Source organism: Apium graveolens, chromosome 10 (assembly GCF_009905375.1).
Source record: "Apium graveolens cultivar Ventura chromosome 10, ASM990537v1, whole genome shotgun sequence".
NCBI lineage: Eukaryota > Viridiplantae > Streptophyta > Magnoliopsida > Apiales > Apiaceae > Apium > Apium graveolens.
In genome coordinates this window covers 197039502-197051902 of record NC_133656.1, presented here as the reverse complement: position 1 = coordinate 197051902, position 12401 = coordinate 197039502, and the positions used below count along the sequence as shown (strand labels likewise).

The following is a 12401-nucleotide window of genomic DNA, read 5'->3' as shown; positions in this document are numbered from 1 at the left end:
TCCTCTAGGGAGACTTTGTGAACTTTGTGCATCTATAGGCAACTCAATCTTGTAGGCTATTTGGAAAAATATGAAAATGGACATGGAGACAAGAGGCCGGGAACATCTGTAACTCGTTCAAGCATCTGCATACATTTTCTCATGGTCGGCCTCAGAAATGGATTTTCTTGAATACATCAAATCGCTACCATCACAAATCTCTCAACCTCCTCCCACTCAACTAACACAATATTTTTGTCATTTTCCACTACATCATCCAACCTGCCTTTCTTAAAAGCAATCCCAAACAAATTCAGTCTATTAGTACTTCTCCTTTCGCTCCATTTCCAAATCCTCCACGTTTCTGTGGCATCTTCATCTGCATTGTCAGCTACATTATCATCATTAGGTGATTAATGTAGTGTATACACAATAAGATTTGTAATTGAATAAGAGAGGAGATGAGATAACACAGGAGAGAGATGAAAAGTAAAAGCCAACTTTATTTTACATTTCAAATGAACTAATACAAAATGGATATCCTACTATCGATACAATCTTGTAATCAAGCTGACATAGTAACATACTCCAAAGTGTGAGTGGAGTTGAATCTTGATCTAACAGATCTTGGTTGTTAAAAGCAGTTATTTGATTCAATTGATTTCCCGCTAAAAATTTGTTCATTAAACTATTTAAATTAAAATGAATAATCTATATTTGATCTAGGGAAGGCTTTGAGCAAGGAGAAATAAAAAAAAACATTGTGAACTTGTGCATCTGTAGGCTACTTTAGAGAATATAAAAATGGACATGGGGGCTGGGGAACATCTACAACTCTTTCAAGCATCTGTGTAACTTTTCTCATTGTTGGCCTTAGAGATGGATCTTCTTGAATACACCAAATTCCTATCATAACAAATCTCTCTACCTCTTCCCACTCAATTAACCCAACTTCTTCGTCAATTTTTACTGCATTATCCAACCTTCCTTCCTCGAAGCAATCCCAAATCCAGTCTGTTAGTATGTTTCCTTCTGATCCATTTTCATCCAAATCCTCCGCATTTCTACGGCAACAAATGATTTCCAGTAGCATGACACCAAAACTATAAACATCAACCTTGACTGTGATTGGAGTGCTTTTAAACCATTCTGGAGCAACATATCCTTTTGTTCCTCGGATAGCAGTTTTTGTCCTGCTCTGATTGATCATCAAGAGTTTAGCTAATCTGAAATCAGAAATCCGAGCATTGTAGTATTCATCTAGTAGAATGTTTTGAGGCTTAATATCACAGTGAATGATCTGTGTGTTACACTCTTCATGTAGATACGCCAGGCCTCTAGCGATTCCAAAAGCAATATGACTCCTTTGTGTCCAACTAGGCTTTACCTCTCCAAAAAGAAAACATGAAAGTGAACCATTGACCATGTACTCATAAACAAGCAGACGATTCTCCTCTTCCACACAAAACCCTACCAATCTAACCAGATTCTTGTGATGAGTTATTGCAATCGCATTAACCTCTGTTTTAAATTCATTGTCAGTCTCTCGAGTCACTCTATCCAACTTCTTTACAGCAATTATAGTCTTTGAAGTAGACATCTGAACAATCCCTTTGTAAACTATCCCAAAAGCACCCCTTCCCAGTTCTTCTGTGAATCCTTTTGTGGCTTCTGATAGCTCTTTGTAGGTAAAAGAGCGCATAATTTCAACTATGCTATTACCTGGCCCAGCCTTTGGAGGGTTCTTGAGGTAGATGCTCAGGAAGCCTAAACAAGAAGCACAAATAATAATAAAATTGAAAAACATTGAACTTCCGAAAAGCACTGATCCTACAAGGATTAAAGTTCCATGATCCTTGTTTCTCGAACTATCTTTGGGACTGTGCGAAGTACGTTCACCTTTTTTAACCTTAATATGGACACTGCCTCTTTCAGCACTGCCTTGCCGCCCAAAAGATAGAGGTAACTTCTTCTTCCAACAGCTTGTACCATCATAAGCTGCAGCAGCACAAAAACAATCACTCAAACATGAATTCTTGCATTCTTCATCAGTAATTGGTACCATACGCTCAAAATCAGACGTTGGCCAATTAGCATTTTTGATCTCTAGAAGCTCGTATAAATCTTTACCAGAATTCTGCCCATTGTTATCATCACAGCCTAAACTAATATTTGGCTTGCAGTTGCTAAGCATATCATCTGGATCAACCAACGAATAACCTGGCGCACATTGACAAACGGGCCTTCCCGAATCATCAAGTCTGCATAAACTGTTGTATCCACAAGCCCCACTACCCAAATCTGCAGGAATATCAAGACAAATATTTTCAGGTTGCTGCCAGACAGGTGACCAATTTGGTGTACCTGTGCTATTCTTGGGGTGATAATATTGAATAAAAACTCCATCAAAATTTAAAGTTGCTCTATAAAAATACTCCGAAGTTGGAAGTATACGGCCAGGCATAAGAACTACTCGGTCACCACTTCTTCTCAAAATTTGCATGTAACCTGAGGCATCAAACAAAACTTGGTTACCTGAATTACTGACATTTGAAGGATCATAAGTTCCACTGATGTAGTAAGCCTTATAAGCAAAATCTGTTAAAATTTCTCGTGTGTTTAGCACAAGATTTCCATCTTCTAGCAAACGTAACTGGAACCTTCCTCTAGAGAAGTAATTTTTGTTGAGTCTGGAGTAAAGCACACCACCAGTTTGCATGATCTGTGTAGGCAGAAGTGTATCAGTTGGATAGCTGAAACTTTCCCATAATTTGGTAGAATCGCTACTCAGAAGCTGAAAATTTCCCGTATCATTAAACAAGGCATGTGAAACTTGATCTTGATCAGATATTGTACCAGAGTTCCATAGCTGCTTTCCTTTAGGATCAGTAACAACTAATCCACGATCAGCAGTTAACTGCACTCTAGATCCTCTTGACACAGCATTGCCATCATTTGGAAACCAAACTATTGTTCTGTCAGGTATTTTGTTGTACCAAATGGACAGCAAAAACTGATCTGTATCTTCATTCACTTTCCGGAAACCAAAAGCAAAATCTTCACTAGGTGAAAGCCATCGCGCAGGAGTATCATTGTCTGTTGCCGTCAGAGATGAGTTCACCTCAACAGTACCATTACTACTAGTTTGAGCAAGTGCAAAAGCTGGCAAAAACAGAACTAATACTAAACTTAGTTGATAAAGAAGATCATGGGAATAGGCCATTAAAAAATGAAATATGCCACGGATTTTGATACGTTCCTTATTATTACTTCTGTTTCAGGTCTTATAAACATAAAAAAGAGAGATGAATTAAGTTGCGAGGAAGATACACTGAACTTTACAGATGAATTTTCATATGCTGTGGCCCGTGAGTGACTTGTCTCAGTTTTGACTTGAATAGTTCTGCTGTTGAGTGTTTGTAGCAAAAATTAGCAACTCTTTCTGGATGTCACTTTTTTATTCGTCGAACTTGTTTATGTTTCCTTAGTTGAAACGTTCTGATTTCTTAAAGCACACAAAGATTGAAGAAGTCAACCTACATTTAGAAAACAACTTTGATCTTTGGATCTTTAGACTTCTCTCCAATAATCACGAAGGTTCATAAAAACAATCTGCAGATAGTTTGTGCACGTAAAAAACTTCATACAGTTGATTTACCTTGAAGTGTAGTTCAATGTGTCACTGTAGACCTTCTTGTAGAAAAAATATATGGTGTAGGATTGTTAATTCTACATGGACAATGGCAAATCACTGAATCTAACCCAAGAAATTACAACACATTTTTTTTTTAATATTTATCTTCATTTTTCTACGTTCTCAACTCAAATACACATATGAGGACGATTGGATAGATCAAGTGTTAAGAGTTTATCCTCAGTCGTCCTTGGTTCGAATATGGCTCACACGAGAATTTCCTAGAACATATACTCGATTGTAAGGCTATAAGTTATATTAATCAAAAACAAAAAAACTCAACTACAGATATCAGATTTGGTGAGAAAATACAGAACTTCAGAAAATATTACCGAATCTAATACTTAGAAACCTAGCTATATCACTGCTGCAAGCTGCAACCGAGTCTGAATAACAGATATCTCTATTACAAGTTGTTGATTATATAAATTTCCAGTAAAGAGAAGAAACGGAGTGCTGGCTGGCCTAAATCTTTGAACTTACAATCGTACAAAGACCTTACAACGAGTTGTACAAGATTACAACTTAATTGTATACAAATCAGTATGTGCCATAGTGAACCAAAGTTTTAGATATATTTCATATAACACCAAATATTAGATATTGTAATACCAAAACAAATGTTAATTTTTGATGACGACAAATAAAATCCAAATTATTTTCAAAACAAAATGAGTCTAAATTCATTCAAATAAAGATCTAAAACTCACAATCTTCTGCGATTGAATAAAAGGAAGAAACATTGTAAGCGTTTAAAAGATCCAAGTCCATGAATGATGAATCGAACTATCCCTGGACTAGTCCGAGGGGAAAAAATATGTAAACGCATCATGGCTCTGAGTGTCGAGTCAAGCTAGCAACAAATTCATCGATGCTCTTATCTGAACTTCCACCTTCTTTCACCGCTTCCCTTGCCATTTGCATCCATTTGCTTGAAGTCGCTTTGATTTCCTTCCCTTTCTCTCCATCCATCACTTCTCTGATACACTGTTGTACCATATCTCCCTTAAAAACCCCATTTTCATTGACATCTACTTTCACACCCGTCTTCCAGACATCTGCAATAAACTTTGCATTAGTCCCTTGATCCGTCCATATCGGTATTGCCACCATAGGAACCCCTAAAGTTAGTGCCTCTAAAGTTGAATTCCAGCCACAGTGTGTAACAAAACATCCTAATGCTTTGTGCGCCAGAACATCCATTTGTGAGCACCATTGCACTACCATTCCTCTTTCAGATGTTTCTTCCACAAACCCTTTTGGCAATTTACCTTCTTCAGATGCTCTAACAACCCAAAGAAATTGCTTTTGACTTCCTTTTATTCCACAGGCTAGTTCTTGCATCTGTTGAGCATTTAGTTGCGCCAAGCTCCCAAAAGACACGTACACGACCGAGTGATCTTGCTGCTTATTTAGCCAATTCATGCAAGATTCGATGTTGGGCTTGAACATTTGGAGGCCGTTATCTGTGTCATCCTCTGCTACTGTTTTGTGGTTGTGCAGGTACTTGCGCGGAATGGTTGGTCCAATAGCTCTCACTTGCAACTGTTTCGACATCCATTGAAGCACCTGTGCATTGCATAGAACTGAATGTCATCTCAAAGAGCTATATATTCTGCTAGAGCATACTGATATTCAACTTAAAGTTATGGAACTGCAATTTCAACATGCCTTTGTTTATTTAAGTTGGTCACATGCGTTACTATCCGGTGCATCCAAATAAACAGAGACATGTTACTTAATATCGTACAACTACGGAAAATATTAACGTTGAACAATTGTTTTCACTTTTCATCTACTACATTTTATCGGATGGCCTGGTGTATACATGTCATCTTTCACTCTATCTAGCAAGTGCAAATTACTTATCGATTATACCAAACGTTTCCTTATATACCGCAAAGTATAGACATGAATAGCATGCCCGGATTCGGATATGAATTTGTAGTGCGGGGATACATGAATTGGGTAAATAAAATAATACGGAGATATGAATTAGGCAAATAAAATAATGTGAGGATTCATGTGTAAGGTATGTGGACATACATATTAATATTATAAATATAAATATTCGATGTTATGAATGATAAAATCCATTAACAAAACTAATAATTTTATGCAAATTGAACCAAATACAACATCTAAAACACGAAAAATTAAACCACAATCACATATGTTTATAGTCCTAATATTAAAAGAGATAGATCTTAATTGAGAATTTCAAGCATCCGAGTATCCAACAAATTTCAATTATTCGATAGAGAGTGTGTGGGGATACAGTGATTTATTGGACGACCGAAAAATCCCTGCTTTATGGACATCATGACATCGAAATCTAAAAAAAAAAATAACTATGTAAAGCACATACCTCTTGTTCCAACTCATAGATAGTGTTGCAAAACAGCCAATCCACTTGATCAATATCCGAAAACTGATTCACAAATATCTGAAAAGTACCTGCAAATGAGCTTGGATCGCGAACAAAAGAAGGAATTTCTAGTGGCTCTAACACTGGAAGTCCAGGGACAGAAACTCGATTACGAACAGGAGCTTCAACCAGCCCTTGTTTAACATGGTAATATATGTTATCAACAGCACAGGATTGAGTGAAAAAAACAGCTGCCACTAGTCCAAAACTTTTGGCAACATCAAGAACCCACCGCATTACACCGTCGTAAATGATACAATCAACAGGACAGTCCGTAGCATTCAGTTTTTCGATTAGTTTGCTTAGACTTTCTGAACCTACTTGTTTAAATTTACAAAAGTAGGTCTCCTCAGCTGCTGAACCATAGCCACCATTATCGAAACCGTCTGAAATGGCTTCAACTGGTATGGAACCGGTCAATTGTTGGCAGGATTTGAACATAAATTTGGTAGTGACAAAAGTGACTTTGATTCCCTTGGACATTAAGCTTTTGGAGAACTGGTGCATGGGGTTTATGTGACCCTGCAATGTGTATGGGAGGACTAGACAATGAGCAGGTCTTGGCTTTTGTTCCATTTTCAAGTTGTTCATTTTGCACAAAAGAAATGCACTCCCCTTGCCTTTTTTATTTATATCGTGAAGAATGTGTAGGAGTATTCATAGCTAGTATGGTAAAACGGGTGTAATAGGACATTTTTGGATTTAAGGATATTTAATTTGGATATCATAAAATCTATTTAATTTTGGGTATCTTTCCACAAAATATTTGACAAAATCTTATGACATTTAATTCAAATGCTGAATAGACTTTTTAAAATGTAGGAGTATATGGATTTTGACGGATTTTACAATTTAATTTTAGATTTAGAAAACTTTGAAATCTCACATAATTTACGATATTTTAGTGTAAAGAATATTTTTAAATTAGAGAAATATATAGATTTTGTCGAAAATATAATTTTAGAAAATTTTGAAATATCACGACAATCCAAGATTTTATTGAATTTTGGCTCACCTCTAGTATAATCATTAAGATCTATTAAATTTCATGAATGATTTAAAACTTCCTAAAATATAAATTAAATATCCAAGATTCTTTTGAATTATGGCTTACCTCCCCAACAACATTCTATAACCGTGTATAAACTTTACGATGTCCTCCAACGATCTAAATTCACGTTTCATTCGATCACATGGAATAGAATGATAGTTTTCAACCTAAAACAATTTTTTTGGCTTTTACTCCCCTTTTATTTATCTCATTTATCAAATTAGACAATTATTTTGGGATAAAAAAATTATAATAGTGAACAACAATATTAGGACGGGAGAGTTTTAGAATTTGAGGATTATTTAAAATTTTCTAAAATCTTGATTAAATACACCCGACAATATTCTTAAAAAATGGATATGAACTGAATACTGTTGTAGCCTTAATCTTTTAAGAAGAAAAAAGAAAACCGATGTATATTTTGAGGAAAACATCAATTTAGATTAAAGGCGGGACAAAGTGTTTATCACTCATCAGTACATAAGGAGCAATTTCAAGGGAACAATGATTTTCATATCACTACTAAAAATAGTAGATATGACATCGGTACTTAGACTTCGGCATGTAATGCACCCGATGTTAAAATCCTGTTTAACATCGGTTTAGAAAAAAGTGATGTTAAATACGAATACTGACATCGGTTTCACATAGTAAGCGTTGTCTATGTTCAGAAATTAAAAAGACCAAATATATGCTTTTAACTTTGACATCGGTTGATTTTGTTAACCGTTGTCTCTGGCCATTTTTAAAAAAATAAAAATTTACTTGTCTTTTTTCCCCCGGTTTCAGTACACTTTCCCCCCTTTAATTTTAACAAATTATTCACTTTATCCTCATTCCCTCTTTTTCTAAAATATCTCTCCCGCGACCCTCATCTCTCCCACTACCCTCATCTCTCTCGTCTCTCTCACCTCTCATATCTCTCTCATCTCTCCCCTCTTTCTTTCTTACCGTCTTCTCACCTCTCATCTCATCTCTCATCTTCTCCCTGTCTCTTTCTCTCCTTTTTCCTAAACCCTAATTTCAGCCCCAATTCAAATTCAAGCGTTGGAGCTTCAAATTAGAGCAAATTAAGCTTCAAATTAAGTAGAGGTAGAGGCTTTCGAGCATCTGAAAGTTGGAGCTAATTAAACATTGAAGTTTTCGAATATCTTGAGTTTTGTAATACTGAAGAGAATTTTGAGGTATATTCTTCTTATGGTTTATCTCCCTCTTTTTTACGGTTTATATCCTGTTTATATTCTCTGTGCATGTATATAAGAAACGTTTTTTGGGGGGGTTTTAAGTTTTGTTTTTGGGGGTTTATTTTGTTCTGGTTTGTTTCTTTTGGGTGGTTACTTATTGGGGGTTTTTATAATAATGTGTTCTTAATTATGTGTTTGCAATAAGTAAGTGTTTTTTGGGGGTTTTAGTATGTATTTTTTGGGGGTTGTTCATACATACTACTTTGTTTTGAGGGTTTCTTTTGCTTTTGCTGCCTTTGACAAAACTTAGATGTTGTTTGATTTACTATCTTGGTTTATCAATTATGTTGGTATATAGACTTGTTACTTTTTGGAAGGAGGGTGTAATGATTTGTATCTTGTTTTTCGGAACTGAATTATTATTTTGATAGATTTCTTTACGAATTGTTGAAACTTGTTGTTTTGTGGAAGGGGGCGTAAAAAATTAGTACCTTGTTTTAGGAACTGAATTATTATTTTGAAAGTTTTCTGTATGAATTGTTGTTATTATAGATGATTGGTGCCATAGTGTATGTTAAATATTTGAAGGTATTAAGGAGGGATGAAGATCTGATTTTGTATTGAGCAATATAAGTATGTCTAATCGTTTATTCCTTGGTGCAGGCTCTGCTTGAATTGTTTTGTGTGCAAGAAGTTGCAAATTTCATAAGCTTTTCCTCATGAATACCTACAGAGAATACAAATTCATTGTATTTGAAGGAATTGGCTCGGAATGACTCTCCCCCATGGCGAGAAGATGACAAAGATGAGCATTATGTGTTTGTTGTTGGAGATAATCTAACATTTCATTGTAACTACCTTCTCCACCATATAGATATTATGTTCCTTGTTTCGATTCATCAATATTTGTTTCTGAATGTGTTCTTGTGTTCCTTTTTAAATTGGAATTTTACAGATAAGATTCATAGCAAGATGGGTGAAGGTACCTTTGGTCAAGTTTTAAAATGCTGGGACAAATAGGGGGAAGAAATGGTAGCCATTAAAGTTGTCCGTGGTGTTGAAAAATATCGGGAAGCAGCAATGATTGAAGTTGATGTGCTGCAACAGCTTGGTAAAAATAAAAAAAGGGGGTAACTGGTAAGATCAATCTGATTTGTTTTGACAAACTGTAGATGCTTATTGTAATTTGTTCCATTTGTAAATTGTGTTCCTTATCCTTAATTTAGATTTCAAAAACTTGGAACTATCCGCCACTCATTGATACTGCAGAAGCAGCCAACCGAGTGCGTGAAGCAATTGCAGAGCGAGGGTGGAAATTACAGCCGTAGAAAGAAGTCTAGTCGCACTGTTGTTGTCGTTTAATTGAGATATAAACTTACTCTCGAATCAGGTAATTTCAAATTATGTACGAGTATTGTATTACTGAACATATGGAGCTGTTAAACATTGATTGTTTATAGATTTTCCATACAAAATCCTAAACATGTAGAAAAATGCAATAGACTCACAAAGTACTGTCTACCTAGTACAAACATTAAAATATAAATAGACTTACAATCACTATAATAATCTTGTTTGGAAGGTGGTTCCTGAAAAAGCATTTTTTAAGTACTAGTACATTTTGTAATCAAGAGTCTCCTTTGTGCGCGTATATGCACATCAGAACTTTTTGACAGCAAGATTACATTCTGTCCAAGATTAAAAGCAGAATGTTGTATATCAAATATGTATTCGTTCCTTTACTCTATTTTCAAGCAAAAAAAAAGAAGGCGAACGTTTGATTCAAGGTTAGTGATCGCTTTACAAAAAGTCGGGAATCAGTACTGTATAGTGTTTGGTTGAGCAGTTTATCTGGATTGGGATGAATACTGGATTTTTGGTAATTCATTCCTCACATGGCACATTGGATTGCATCTGATTCTCATTCTCATTTTTCCACCTGCCCTTTATTACTCTTTAGTCTTTACAAATCACAATTACAAATTAAAGGCCTCCCGCAAGAGTGGAGAGGTTGGAGAGGGTGATAGTACCTGTTGGACATTAATGTATTCTGAATAATATATAAAACAAATACCCTTGTTTGTACTTTCTGTATGATAACTTTATAATGTCCATGCTTTTTTTTGAGCTATTAAAATAGTGTTTGTACTGATACTTCTTGTTGCAGACTGAACTAAGTTTTCTGAAAAGGCTGAACCATCCAAATGTGGTTAAACTTAAAATCATAGGATACTGTTATAACTGTTCTGAGGATGACCACAGCATATTAGTTTTAGAATATATGCCAAAAGGAAGCTTAGAGGCATTTCTACTCGAAGGTAAGTCTTAAGGTGAAATACAATAACTTAGGCACAAAAACTGGAATCACTAAAGATGTGTTATTTGGCACAAGCCAGGAAGAGACAATGACCTGAACTGGAAAACAAGACTCAAAATAGCAGTTGGCTCTGCCAAAGGTTTAGAGTATCTACACGTAACAAGCATATCAATCATTCACCGTGATATGAAGTCTTCTAACATTTTCTCGACAATGTCAGTAATTTATAACCTTGATTCTCTAATAAACTTGCTTTGGTTTGATGCACCTGTTCTTTAGTTAATGCGCAAATTTTTATTTTTACTAATTACCAAAATGTTCAGGACTATTACCAAAAATCTAAGTCTTATTGTGATGCTTGTATTTCTACCAGTTAAACTTGCCATGCGAGTAGCTCCTTATATCTTTCCACTTGACATATCGTAAGGTGTTTTCTCTTTAGGTGTATTTATATTTATAGTTAAACTTGAAATGTATTGGACAAAATAGTTTCTGGTTATCAAACTGTGTATGGCAGTCAACTGGATGAAGATGTTATATTGAGCAAATATAGGAATGCCGTTAGCTGTGTTCAAAAAGTAGAAAAATAAACTGGCGGGGATATTGAATCAGGTAATCAGGGACAATCTTTTATGATTAACCATATAATTTAAATTCATTGATATTTCTCTTTAATGCAAACTTTATAAGATGTTCCATGTGATAGCTTAAGGCTCACTTAAACCATTGTCATAATTTATAATAGTGTTTCTGATATCCTTTTGGTGTTTTTTAGTGTTGATTTTTAGTTGAAATCACTGCTATTGTACTATTAGTTATATTTTGTAATATATATATATATATATATATATATATATATATATATATATATCTCAAGATAAATTGTATTTTACACCTCAAAACGTTCACACTCTTGTTAAATATTGTTTTTTGACTGTGCTTTTATGTTTACTCATATGGGGTTTCTTAGGTTTGGTAAAGAATTAATTTTTAGAACTTTTGAGATGTAAAGATAGAATTTTTAACATCTGGGTAATTTATATTTTAAAAATTGATTAAATCTTGGTTGGTTTTATTGTTTTAGATTCTGATTAAGTATTGGAAATTGGGAGGGTGCTTATTCTTTAGTTTCCTCCTTAAGTGGTGTTGTTTTATTGTTGGAAATATAAGTAAATCATATTTAGTTTTATTGTTAATAATGCATTATTAACATCTTTGTTAAAGATGATGAATTATATTACTTGTTTTCATCTTACACGAGGAAGATTTGTATAAAATTAATGTACCATTAAAGTATACTTCATCCGCAGGTACCAGGATTCACGGATTGGCCTTCTGGTTTGATGTATTGTTTGATGGAAGGTTCTCTCCATGATTACTATTCTTTTTCATGTCACTGGACTTCATAAAGTTCTAATTCCTTACGGAAGTTGAAATATTTGATCCACAGCACAGTTCAGAGGTGGCTGACCACTGCTCCTGGTGCACCTACAACCCACTGGTACCAACTACACTGCGTTCTTTCTCAACCACTTTATGTCATGCCAGTACAAGAAATAGTTGGTCATCTTCATATGATTGCTCACAGTGCTCAGAGTTACACAATCAATCTAACTGTGTCAAGTTAATATTTTTTGTATTTGTGTGATCAGTATACTTGATCTAATCTGATGTGTTATCAAATATCTTTGATTAGTTAAAATGTAGGGCCCTGGTGATGAACAAGGAGGAATTACGCAAACATCCTC

At 34.9% G+C, this 12401-nt stretch overlaps 2 protein-coding genes and 1 long non-coding RNA gene across 3 annotated transcripts; 1 reads left to right on the top strand and 2 right to left on the bottom strand.

The window, feature by feature from the left end:
• Nucleotides 1-485: 485 nt before the first annotated feature.
• Nucleotides 486-3223, bottom strand: LOC141689430 (G-type lectin S-receptor-like serine/threonine-protein kinase RLK1). Its single transcript, XM_074493712.1, has 2 exons — nt 2515-3223; nt 486-2280 (listed from the first exon to the last, which is right to left on the bottom strand). Exons 1-2 carry the CDS (start codon nt 3200-3202, stop codon nt 764-766), a joined length of 2205 nt encoding a protein of 734 aa, XP_074349813.1. The 5' UTR covers nt 3203-3223; the 3' UTR covers nt 486-763.
• A 1218-nt stretch (nt 3224-4441) lies between these two features.
• Nucleotides 4442-6611, bottom strand: LOC141693907 (UDP-glycosyltransferase 74G1-like). Its single transcript, XM_074499094.1, has 2 exons — nt 6042-6611; nt 4442-5242 (listed from the first exon to the last, which is right to left on the bottom strand). Exons 1-2 carry the CDS (start codon nt 6606-6608, stop codon nt 4502-4504), a joined length of 1308 nt encoding a protein of 435 aa, XP_074355195.1. The 5' UTR covers nt 6609-6611; the 3' UTR covers nt 4442-4501.
• Nucleotides 6612-8026: 1415 nt separating this feature from the next.
• LOC141689505 (uncharacterized) lies at nt 8027-9461 on the top strand. The gene is made up of 3 exons (XR_012562405.1): nt 8027-8336; nt 9000-9186; nt 9292-9461. It is a non-coding gene; the product is annotated as an uncharacterized LOC141689505 (long non-coding RNA).
• The last annotated feature ends 2940 nt before the right edge of the window (nt 9462-12401 follow it).

Bases quoted from the DNA above. Each gene is read 5' to 3' on its own strand.
- LOC141689430 (XM_074493712.1), bottom strand. From the start codon at position 3,202: ATGGCCTATTCCCATGATCTTCTTTATCAACTAAGTTTAGTATTAGTT. The intron at 2,281-2,514 runs GTAACCAAGTTT...ATATTCCTGCAG, and splicing joins TTCAAATGTCAGTAATTCAG to ATTTGGGTAGTGGGGCTTGT.
- LOC141693907 (XM_074499094.1), bottom strand. From the start codon at position 6,608: ATGCACCAGTTCTCCAAAAGCTTAATGTCCAAGGGAATCAAAGTCACT. The intron at 5,243-6,041 runs GTATGTGCTTTA...TGCAATGCACAG, and splicing joins TCTATGAGTTGGAACAAGAG to GTGCTTCAATGGATGTCGAA.